Source organism: Nannospalax galili, unplaced genomic scaffold (assembly GCF_000622305.1).
Source record: "Nannospalax galili isolate Female #2095 unplaced genomic scaffold, S.galili_v1.0 scaffold800, whole genome shotgun sequence".
NCBI classification, from domain to species: Eukaryota; Metazoa; Chordata; class Mammalia; order Rodentia; family Spalacidae; genus Nannospalax; species Nannospalax galili.
The window spans coordinates 4168601-4179246 of record NW_008347125.1 but is presented as its reverse complement, the minus strand read 5'-3'; the positions used below and the strand labels follow the sequence as shown (position 1 = coordinate 4179246).

General features: G+C 42.1%; 1 protein-coding gene across 6 annotated transcripts in view; it reads left to right on the top strand.

Moving 5' to 3' along the window:
- The first annotated feature begins 9990 nt into the window (after window positions 1–9990).
- Ccng2 (cyclin G2) overlaps window positions 9991–10646 on the top strand; it is a 47392-nt gene continuing 46736 nt past the window's right edge. For 2 of the 6 annotated variants that reach the window (XM_029568535.1, XM_029568536.1), the window contains exon 1: window positions 9991–10298. In XM_029568535.1, the coding sequence (XP_029424395.1) occupies window positions 10221–10298 (78 nt within the window). In that variant the 5' untranslated portion in view covers window positions 9991–10220. Of the gene's footprint in view, window positions 10579–10646 lie in introns of all 6 variants that reach the window. The other 4 variants (XM_029568534.1, XR_003851173.1, XR_003851174.1 and 1 more) reach the window with 4 other exon arrangements.

Genomic DNA, 10646 nt, shown 5'->3' with positions numbered 1-10646 from the left:
TAAGTACACTATTCCTTCTCAAATCTTTGATGGTGGATTTACTCTCTGAAGTTCATCGGGGACATGGCATTGCTTATCTTTATAATCCTGGTAAAGACGGGAATTTCCAAGGGCTTTCACTTGACACACTTTACTCCCATGGTCCTCAGTAGTTGGAGATTCATATCAATTATCCCACCTCTGAGTCATCCTGCCTGAGTGAAGGCAGAACCAGCTATGTATCCACTGAGTCTATTAGAGAACAGATTCTGGAGGCCAGAGGCAATGAACAGCGATTTCCAGGTTATTTGGATAGGACAGAGTTTGAGTTTTGTCTTAAAAAATGTCAAAATTTAGTGGTATTCTGAGTGATGTTGGATTAAGCAGTCTAAAACTCAACAATTCTAGCTCCTCTTCCATATTCCCTGGGCACTGTGCATAGCTTTGCCATAGCATTTACTATGTTTTGTTTGAATAACCCATTTATGTCCTTATATTTTGACCAGACTATAAATATGTCTTTTTTTTTCTGCTTGTGTCCACTGTTGTACCTAGAACACAGTAGTTGTTCATTAAGAATTTATTGATCGTAGCACTTGGGAGACAAGCAGGGGATCTTCACAGGTTTGGGACCAGCCAGGACTACATAGTGAAACCCTCCTGTCTAGAAAGAAAGAAAGAAAGAAAGAAAGAAAGAAAGAAAGAAAGAAAGAAAGAGAGAGAGAGAGAGAGAGAAAGAAAGGAAGGAAGAAAGAAAAAGAGGAAGGAAGGAAGGAAGGAAGGAAGGAAGGAAGGAAGGAAGGAAAGAAAGAAAGGGCTGAAATGGGTATTTTCTCTTCATGTCCTTGTACAGTTTTAGAACACTCTTCCAGCAGTGGTTCAGTGATGGCTGTTGTATAAGAGACTATCAACTCCAGTTTAGACACTGACCTGTGCCTAGTAAATCTCAATAAAGCTATCTTTGGGCAGTGGGCAAAACACTCTCCCAAGGGAAAATTCCACTGGTTAGACACTCTAATTTATACAGAATATGATATTTTATGCTATGATATGATGTGATATAAATGTATTTAATTATCATCCATTCTACAGGAATGCTAAGCCATGTATTGACACTATATACACATCCTAAAACTTAAAAAGTAAGTGATAACGTTTATACAATGTTTAAATTGTTTCCTGAAAACAGAACAATAAATTATGAACAGTGAGACAAAATACATGAATTACATGTTTTATTTTTCAAAAGCAAAAGTGATCATCACAACTAACCCCAAAAGAAAATTCATTGTTTGGCCTGAACTGCAATGTATGTGTATATTTTACAGCCACTAAAGCCTAATGATCACATTCCCTCAGCTGCATTAACAAAGAAACAGGTGTTTGGTTCCCAGTTCTTGTGCAACTGGTTGGGATAAGATCAGAAGTTCTGAGAACTCAGTGCTGTATGTTCATAAAGGAGTAAAAGAGTATCTACTTGGTTTACTATTGTTCTATGTACCACACAGCACAATACACCAAAAGTTCTATAATTTTTCATAAAATGTCCCATCTAGGGTTTTTTGTTTTTTATTTTTTGTTTTGAGACAGGGTCTCTCTGTAGCCCCAGCTGGTCTGGAACTCACTATGTAGACCAGGCTGGCCTTGAACTCACAGAGATCCGCCTGCCTCTGCTTTCCAAGTGCTGGGATTAAAGGCGTGCACTACCACGCCCTGTCCCATCTAAGTTTTTAAAAATGGAATCACAAAAAGGAGTAGCATCAGTCAGCACCAGACTCGTCCCATACCCTGGCATCTGGCAGATCTGAATTTGGGTCATAAATGGCTTGGAGATGTCTGACCAGTAGGAGTAACAGAATTAGGCCTGTGAGAAATAACACATGACTCTTCTCCATGGTGACCCCCTCTGTCCACTTCTCAGAACATGGAAAAAAGACAGCTGGGTGGTGGCGGCCAAAGCCATTTGGTTGTAGAAATAGGTGTTAAGGAAGCACAGAGAACAGGTTTGGAAAGATGGGGTAATTAATATATACAAAAACACATAGAAAGAAGTTATTCCTGAAGTGTCCTTGTAAGAAGCAAGCATTGCCAATTCTTATCCAGATTTTTAAAAAAATATTATTTCTTATTTTTATTTTATGTGTATGCATGTATTGCCTGCATGTAGGTAAGTGCACCCGTGTTGTGCAATGCCTGCGGAGGTCAGAAGAGGTTATCAGATCCCTTGGGACTGGAGTTACGGACAGTTGTTAGCGGCCATGTGGGTGCTGGGATTCGAACCCAGCTCTTCTGCAAGAACAGCCAGTGTTCTTAATCACTGAGCCATCTCTCCAGCCCCCTCATCCAGATATTTTATTGAGTGTATTGTCCATCAGATTGTTCTGATGCTGATCTTTGGGCCCTCAACAGTACTGTTGATTTGTGAACTTTTAAAAATTATTTATTTATTTTTACTTTATGTGTATGAGGTTATAGCTACAGAATTTTATTTTTATGGTGTGCATCCAGGTTGGTTCACCCAGTTCCCTAATAAGGACAAGGTTCAGTTTCCATGTTGGTTGCTGAGCTCTCCACAGAAAAAAGATCTGTGTCCCTACTGTAGCTTACATTGTATTCGATCTGAATCTCAACAAAGCACAGGTCACTGATCCTGTGACTAGTTTTGTATAATTTAATTGTAAGGATTGGAAGCACGCAAAGCAGTTTCTCTCTTGGAAAGGATAATAAATGGCAACAAACAATGTGAGTTACCTTTACCAAGCCCTTCTTACCACTTACCCCATGCTGACATTCTTTCTGTGCAATCTCATTGAATCCTCATGAAACTGTCATTTTATGTAAGGAAATAGGCTTTAGAGGGTTAAGTATGGTGGTACATACCTGTAATCCAGCACTCAGGAGCTGAAGGAGGTTCATGAGTTTGAATCTAGCCTGAACTACATAGCAAAACTGCTAAAACATGCTTAAGGGGCTATGGATACAGCTCAGTTGGTAGAGTGCTTGCCTAGTATGTGCCAAGTCCTCATTTTGATCCCAGCACTCCATAAACTGGACGTGGTAGTGCACACTTATAATCCCAGCACCTGGGAAATGGAATAGGGAGAATCTGAATTTCAAGGTCATTCTTAGCTACATAGGGAGTTCAAAGCCAGCCTGGGATACCCTGTCTCCATTAGAACAAAAAGGAAGGAATTCTGGGCATGGTGGCACACGCCTTTAGTCCCAGCACTCAGGAAGAAGAGGCAGGCAGATCTCTGTGAGTTCAAGGCCAACCTACTTAGTGAGTTTCAGGACAGCTGGGGCTACAGGGAGACCCTGTTTGAAAAAAGAAAGTAAAAGAAAAGAGGAAGGGAGGGAGGGAGGGCAGAATTCACTAATGCATGATACAGATATTAAAACTAAAGCTAAAATTTGAACACAAGATAATCTATATTTGCTTTGCATTTTCTGGTTAACAAGCTGTATTTGCATACATACATACATGCATACATACATACATACATACATCATACATCATACATACATACCATACACACATACTTGCGATTCATCTTGCAGCTTATCTTGAGAATCAGTTATACTATTTTTACAAATGTGGCAAAGGAGGATGGAAGAGGTTGCTAGGCTAGGAGGTGTCAGGGACAGTACTGAAAGCAGGATTTCAGGATCTTTTAGTCCTTAGGCAGTCAACATCAGGCATGTAGATTTATTGTGAAACCAAAGTCTGTTTAGTAAAAATAAAATGGTGGTTCCATGATTACCCAATTTATCCATGTTCCACACAGCTTAGCCACTTCATTTTTGCTTAATGAAAACAAGAATATGCTTCGCTGGAGAGATGGCTCAGCAGTTAGGAGCACTGATCGTTGTTCCAGAGGACCAGGATTCATGTCCCATCACCCACATGGCAGCTACCAACCATTCCTAACTCTAGTTCCAGGGGATCCAACTTGTTCTTCTGGCCTCCTCAGGCACTGAATGCATGGGTACACTTACATAAAGCATGAAATACACTCATACATAAAATTTAAAATAAATAGAAAATAAGAATATGAATGAAATATTATTAATGGAGCAAATCTAGTATTTTAAATATTAGCTGCACATGGAGAATCTTGAGACTGATCTAAAAGTTCATAGTCTTTGTTTATTCCATTATGTTTGATTTTTTAAAATTAGCTTATTTTTATGTGTATGAGTGTTTTGCTGCATGAATGTAAGTGCACCTGGGTATTCAGTGCCCCAGGAGGCCAAGGAGGGTATCAAATATCCTGGAACTGGAGTTACAGATGGTTGTCAGCCACTATGTGGGTGCTGGAAACCAAAACCAGTGCTCTTAACCACTGAGCCATCTCTCTAGCCTCCCATTTATTTTTTCTTTAAAAACAATTTTTACCTCTCTTGTGTGTGTGTGTGTGTGTGTGTGTGTGTGTGTGCGCGTGTATGGGGGAGGGGTGGGGGATGTGTGCCACGGTGCATGTGTGGAGGTCAGAGGACAACCTGTAGAAGCTGATTCTCTCCTTCTATCATGTAGGTTTGGGGGACTGAACTCAGGTCATCAGTCTTGGCACAGAGCTGTCTTCCCAGCTCTCCATTATGTTTTTTTAACTGGTGAAACAAAACTCTGCAACTGAAGTATCTGAAAAGTATCTTTTTTTTCTCTTTCAAAATTACCAGATAACAAATGTGCTTGCTTGTCATAGTCTGTTTAATGTATTGTAGCTTAGCAACAATTTTAGTTTTAGGTAAATAAGTTCATATTTGACTAGTAAAAAAGAACTCTCTTTTTTGGTGCGTAAGTTAAATTTATCATTTGCCGATTGCTGAAATTACACAAATACAATATTTTTTCTGTTTTTTAAAGTTTTTTATTTTATGTGTATGAGTATTATGCCTGCATGTATGCAAGTGCACCCATGACATGCAGTGCTGGAGGGGGACAGAAGAGGGCATGGGATCTCCTGGAACTGGAGTTACAGACGGTTGTTAGCTGCCATGTGGTGCTGGGATTCGACCCTTGGTCTTCTGCAGGAACAGCCAGTGCTTTTAAGCACTGAGTCATTTCTCCTCCCCCATTTTTATGTTTTTTTTTTTTAATTACAAATAAAATATCTTTTTTATATTTTAAAGCAAAGCTGGTTTGAAATTGGTCAGGATGGTAGGAGGAGGACAAGCTGTTGTAGAGAGAAAAATAAACTTGGAATTTTGAATACTTCACTAAAATCTATTTTGACTTGGAGGGGTGCATATTTAATCTTTCTTTAAGTTAAATGTGTTTAACTTGATTTTTGCACAAATTGATAATTCAGAGCTCTAGTCAGTGGTTCCAAATGATAAGCTTATGAAATGGATTCTTCTGTTGAAAGGACAGTACTGGAGAATCCATTTCATTCATAAGCAACCTGTCAGAGAGGGCACATATTCATCACACATGCACATGTGCACACACAGTGCACATGTGCGTGAGGTAATAAAATTTCAGAATATCTTTTTAATTGAAGACGTGCTACTGAAGCCAACCATGGCTGAGCATGCCTTCAGCCCCAGCCTGGCGGGGCGGGGGGAGGGGGGAGAGGCAGGTCCTGGAGCTCCCTGGCTGGCCAGCCTAGCCAAGATGGTGAGATTCTGATTCAGTGAGATGTTGTCTCAAGGCACTAAGGTGAAGAGCAATAGAAGACACCTGACTTCCGGTTCTGGCCCCTCTGTGCGTGGGCATGTGTGTGTGCACCTGCACACTCTCATGCATGCATCACACATACACACACAATCACACAGCTGTTTTATTTATTTGCTTGCACTGTTTTTGTTAACATTATGTATTCATGTGTTTGCATGTAAATGTATATTTCTAAGTATCTTTATGATGTACATATTGTTAAAAATGAAGTCTAAGTTTGGGGCCTGTTATATAAACAACCATCATATGTTTAAGAAGAGCGTGTTGGTGGACTGTTGTGGTGTGTGCCTTATAATCCTGGCACTTGGGAGGTGGAGGCCAGAGTTTCAGGAGTTCAAGGTCAGTCTCTCATATGTACAAATCTGTCTATAAATGAAAGAGAGAAAGAAATAGAGAGAAGGAAGGAAGGAAGGAAGGAAGGAAGGAAGGAGAGAAAGAGAAAGAGGGAGAGAGAAAAAAGAAAGAAAAATACAGTGAGGCCATGTGGGTAGCTTGCTGATGAACCAGTCTAGCCAAAATGGAGAACTCTTCTTAAACATTCCAACTGACTTTTCATTTGAGATAAAAATAAGAGATTATTACTTTCATAGACATTAAAATTTCTTTTTGAATAAGATGATACATTCAATAGACATTACCTAAATGGATCTTTGCTCAAAGTGTCAACTTTGCATTGCACTGTGATGCTAAGATAAGACAAGAACTAGTTGAATTATGGTTCTTTGAAGAAATTATAAAGGAGAGATATCATATAAATAATAATTACACTGTCCCACAATATAGTCTTGATCACTTAAAATCTGACTTTGGAAGCTGTCACATGTCATGAGTCTGTAGTGCAAGGTGGTTGGCAGACTGAGACAGGAGGATCACTAGAGGTCAGGAGCTCAGGGCCAGCCTTAGCATCATACTGAGATTCAGTCTCTTAGAATGAAGAAAGCATATTTGCTATGGGACAGACTCACTGTTCTGAGAAAATCAGCTCCGGTTTCAGAATTCAGCACATCCACAGTTGCACTCTTCTCTGCCAGCTTTCCACCTCAGATCAAAGCACTTCCTTTATGCCAGTTGACTTCTAGCCTAACAGAAACAGTTCTGGATAATAACATGCTGGCCAGAGTCATATGAAATTTGAGTTCTGGGGTTTCGGACACACTTTGTACCAGGCTAACTCACTTGCCAGCTAGTAAAACTGGGAGTGGCTGAACCAGCTGTCTAGAAAAACTGATCCTCCAGCTATAATCATTCAGTCAGTCTCTAAGGTGTGTATAATTCCCACAATGTGGGGGCTGGGCACATCAATATCTGGGAATTGACTGGGTTGTGATTATCACTAATCCTGAAGGTATATAAGCACTTCCCCCAGGAAGACACCATGCTATGGTAATTAACAATAGCAACAATATAAATATGGTACAGAGGTTGTAGAATGTGGGGTTTGCTAATTTCAGATTTGAGGGGATCGTGCCCAGGACAAGTCAGAAAGGAGACCATATGATAAGTCAGAAATGCTTCCTTCTGCATTGTGCTGATTGCCTGAGGAAAGGCATGGATTGTCTATTATGATCTCCTTTTTCCAGATTCAGATTCAAAAATGAGCTCTTAGTTGAAAAAAACAAATCACTTCAAGATGGCATCCTGGATTGGATTAAATCTCCCTGTTCCTTTCTCTGGAACAGACATTCCTGTCTCCTTTGTGGTCTGCTAGCAGAGTTCAGTCTAAACAGGAATTTGGGCTGCAAACCACTTTTACTACAGAAAACAGCCCAGACATGCAGCTTAACAGCAGGAATCAGAGGGGGGAGCTCAGTCTCTTTGCTTTGTGACCAGGATCCTGAGGCTCTTTCCTTTCAGGGCTGCTTCCCACCAGAGTTCTTTGAGGTCAATCATGATCCTCAAGAAAAAAGCTAGCAACATACTGTGTGGCAAATTGCTTCCACAAGCATTTGTGTTTAATTGTTACATATAAAGTAGATGTAATCCTTGTAATGTAAATGTGGTGGTGATAGTCAAGTTCAGGACAAAGTGAATTGTTGAAGGCAGTATCTCTGTAGAAATGGAACTGAAAACCATCATGACCCCCTGGAGAGCAGTTTTGCCCTACTTCAGTGATATTAGGGCTCAATTTGGGGCCTTGTTTTATTTATTTATTTTTGTACTTTTGAAGTCTAGTAGAATATAGTGATTTTTGGAGGCAGTAATTCCCTGTGAACCCCCAGCTGTCCTGGAATGCACTATATAGACCAGGCTGGTCTCAATCTCACAAAATTCTACCTGCTTCTCCCCCTCCCCAACCCCCACCCACTGTGCCACCACACCAGGCTTAGACCAACATGTTTAATGATTGCTTATTTAATCTTAAAGAGCTAAGTGGATTAAGTAGGAAAGTGTTTTCTCTTGTGCCAGGTAGTAATAAATTCAACACCATTCACAAAACATTCTTGTCATATTCATAGAGGACTGTTCATATCACTTAAAATACAACATACATTTGTATAACTTTATATCATCTAGTGGCCTAAGCAAAGGGTAATTTCTTGTCTCTTTAGTTTCTTTTTCGTCTTCTTTTTCAGAACAGGGTCAACTCTGTACCCCAGTTTGGCCCTGAACTCAGTTATCCCCCTGCCTCCACCTTCTGAGTGTTAGAAGGTGTAAGCCATCATCACATCTGACTCAATCTCTTCCTTTTTGCCTCATATGTTCTGTTCATAACATTGTCTGCCACATCATTTTACACTTCCTCTTTCACATCACTTATTTTATCTTCTGTTCCTTTTCTACCTCTGTCCTCTTGAAGAACAAAGGCCCAGTACCGTCCATGTTCTGGTGTCATAAACTCTTCTCTCATGGTGTATGTTCGCACTCAGGTTTTTCTTTCTCTGTGGACTGTTAACCGAGCTTTCTCCTCTGCACAAGATTTGCCACCTGAACTCTAATCTTAGCTCTAGTCTTCTCATGAGTTCCAGTTAATGTTTATTAGTATGGACCTTCAGCCAGATGTATGTCAACTAAAATAATAGTCAAATAATGCTTAAAAGATCAAACAAGCATAGAATAAAATTGTGTAACCTGCAAATTATTTATAAGTAGTATGCTAACTTTATGCTCTAAAACAATGAAGAAGGTCACATCTCTCTAAAACAAGACAATTACCTCTTTGGATTCTCTTCCCCTAGATGCTCTGTGCTCCAAACAGATGTGTCTGTGTCCAGTTCAAGTTTATATATAGAGGGATCTATTTGTACAGTTCCTTAGCTGCTCTGGGAAGAAGGGAGCAGCTGTTGAAGCATTATTACGTGCTTTCCCCTGTTTCACAAGTAACAAAATGACAGAAAACATGCAGAAGAGCAAGAAAATCATTTCCCAGGAGTTGGTTATTTAGGATTCAAGAATGTGCTTGTTATTGATTTTCATGTTTGGAAGGGGGGGGTAGGGATCAGGGAAGCAGAAAATAGAGAAAGTATAAATGTTCCAGGGCCGCCTCCTACATCGCTATTGAGATCCCTAGTGAAAATTTTCCAGCCTAAGGCATCTAGTTGGTCTGACTTTTGCTCCACCTTAATGACATCGCTAATTATAATGAACAATAAATGATAATTTATGAACGTCCAAGGAGCAACGGACTGTGGGAACCTTTATTAAAACAGTACAACCATAATCTCTGAAGAACATTATTAAAATTATTAGATGTTTATGTGCCCTCATGAATACGCAGTTTTATTGAAAAGTCCCTCCTTTGAACTGTTTTTTATTGTGAAAACATTTCACGTACATGAAGGTAGTAGAAACAAAACCTCTACCCACTGCCCAGGTTCAACAACTCAACTTCGAGCTTGACTAACTGATCTAGAGAGTTTTGTTTTTTCCTGAGTTGGAAACTTTTGAAACAAACGCCAAGGCATGATGGCATCTTCTTCATGAATAGTTCAATAAGCATGCCGAAAGTGTTATACCTTGATTGCTTATTGTAAGTAGATCAGTGGGACGAATAAGGAACGTAGAAAGCTCTTTACGTATGCGCACCGTTATTACAAAGGTTACCTCATTGTCTGGGCAGATGTGACAGGAGGCTGTCATTCCCCAGCTTAGACTAGGCTGCATGGGAGATCCCAGGGCAGGTAACCCCAGCTACCAAAGCCCCACCCCACCCCCACCCCCACAGCATGCTCAATCCAGACCCCAGAGATGCTAAAGCCTGCAGGAAGAGTCCAGATATGATGCGAGCCGATCAGAGCTGAAAGACCAATCAGTCAGCCAATCTGGATTGGAGATTGAATGGAGGCCTCAGCTTTCTGCTGGTCCCACCCGTATCCAATCAGAGAGCCCGCTACTTCGGGCGGACTTTTCAAAATAGCGAAACCAAAACAAATCAGGCCCTTTAAAGGGTGCGCTGCGACCACAAGAGGTCTCCTTCCGCGCGCCCGGCCGCTCGCCGCTCCGTCCCTGTCCGAGTGGCCCCCGCAGGGAGGAGAGTCGGGTGCACCACACCCCAGCCAGGCTCCGAGCAGGGCCCGCGGAGCGGGAACGGGATGCGGCCGCGGCTGTGAGCGACAGGGACCGTCGGATGCGGGGCTCCCGGCCGAGGAGACAGGTCGAACCTGGTCCGCTCCAGCGCTGTGGCCGCGGGGGCCTGTCGGGCACGGTGAGTGGCCGCTCTGGGGGCTCGGCTTTCTTTGTTCCGGTCCGAGCGCGACTGGGAGGGCGATTGCCCCGCACCCCGAGAGCTGCCCGGTCCTGGTCCCGGCCCCCAGCTCCGGCCCGGGATCACCAGCCGATACCAAGAGATGCTGGAGCGATGAACAGGGGACGCGGCGCGCTAGCCCGGGTGCGGACCCGAGTGGACAGTCCCAGGCGGCGCACACTCGGAGCCAGTGAGTTTCCGTGGATGCCATGGGTGTGCATCCGCTCACCACCCCAACTAGGTGGGCCTCACCCCCTGGAATTGGAGTTCTGCCCTTGGGGTACATGAAGGAGGGGGACGGCTGGGGGC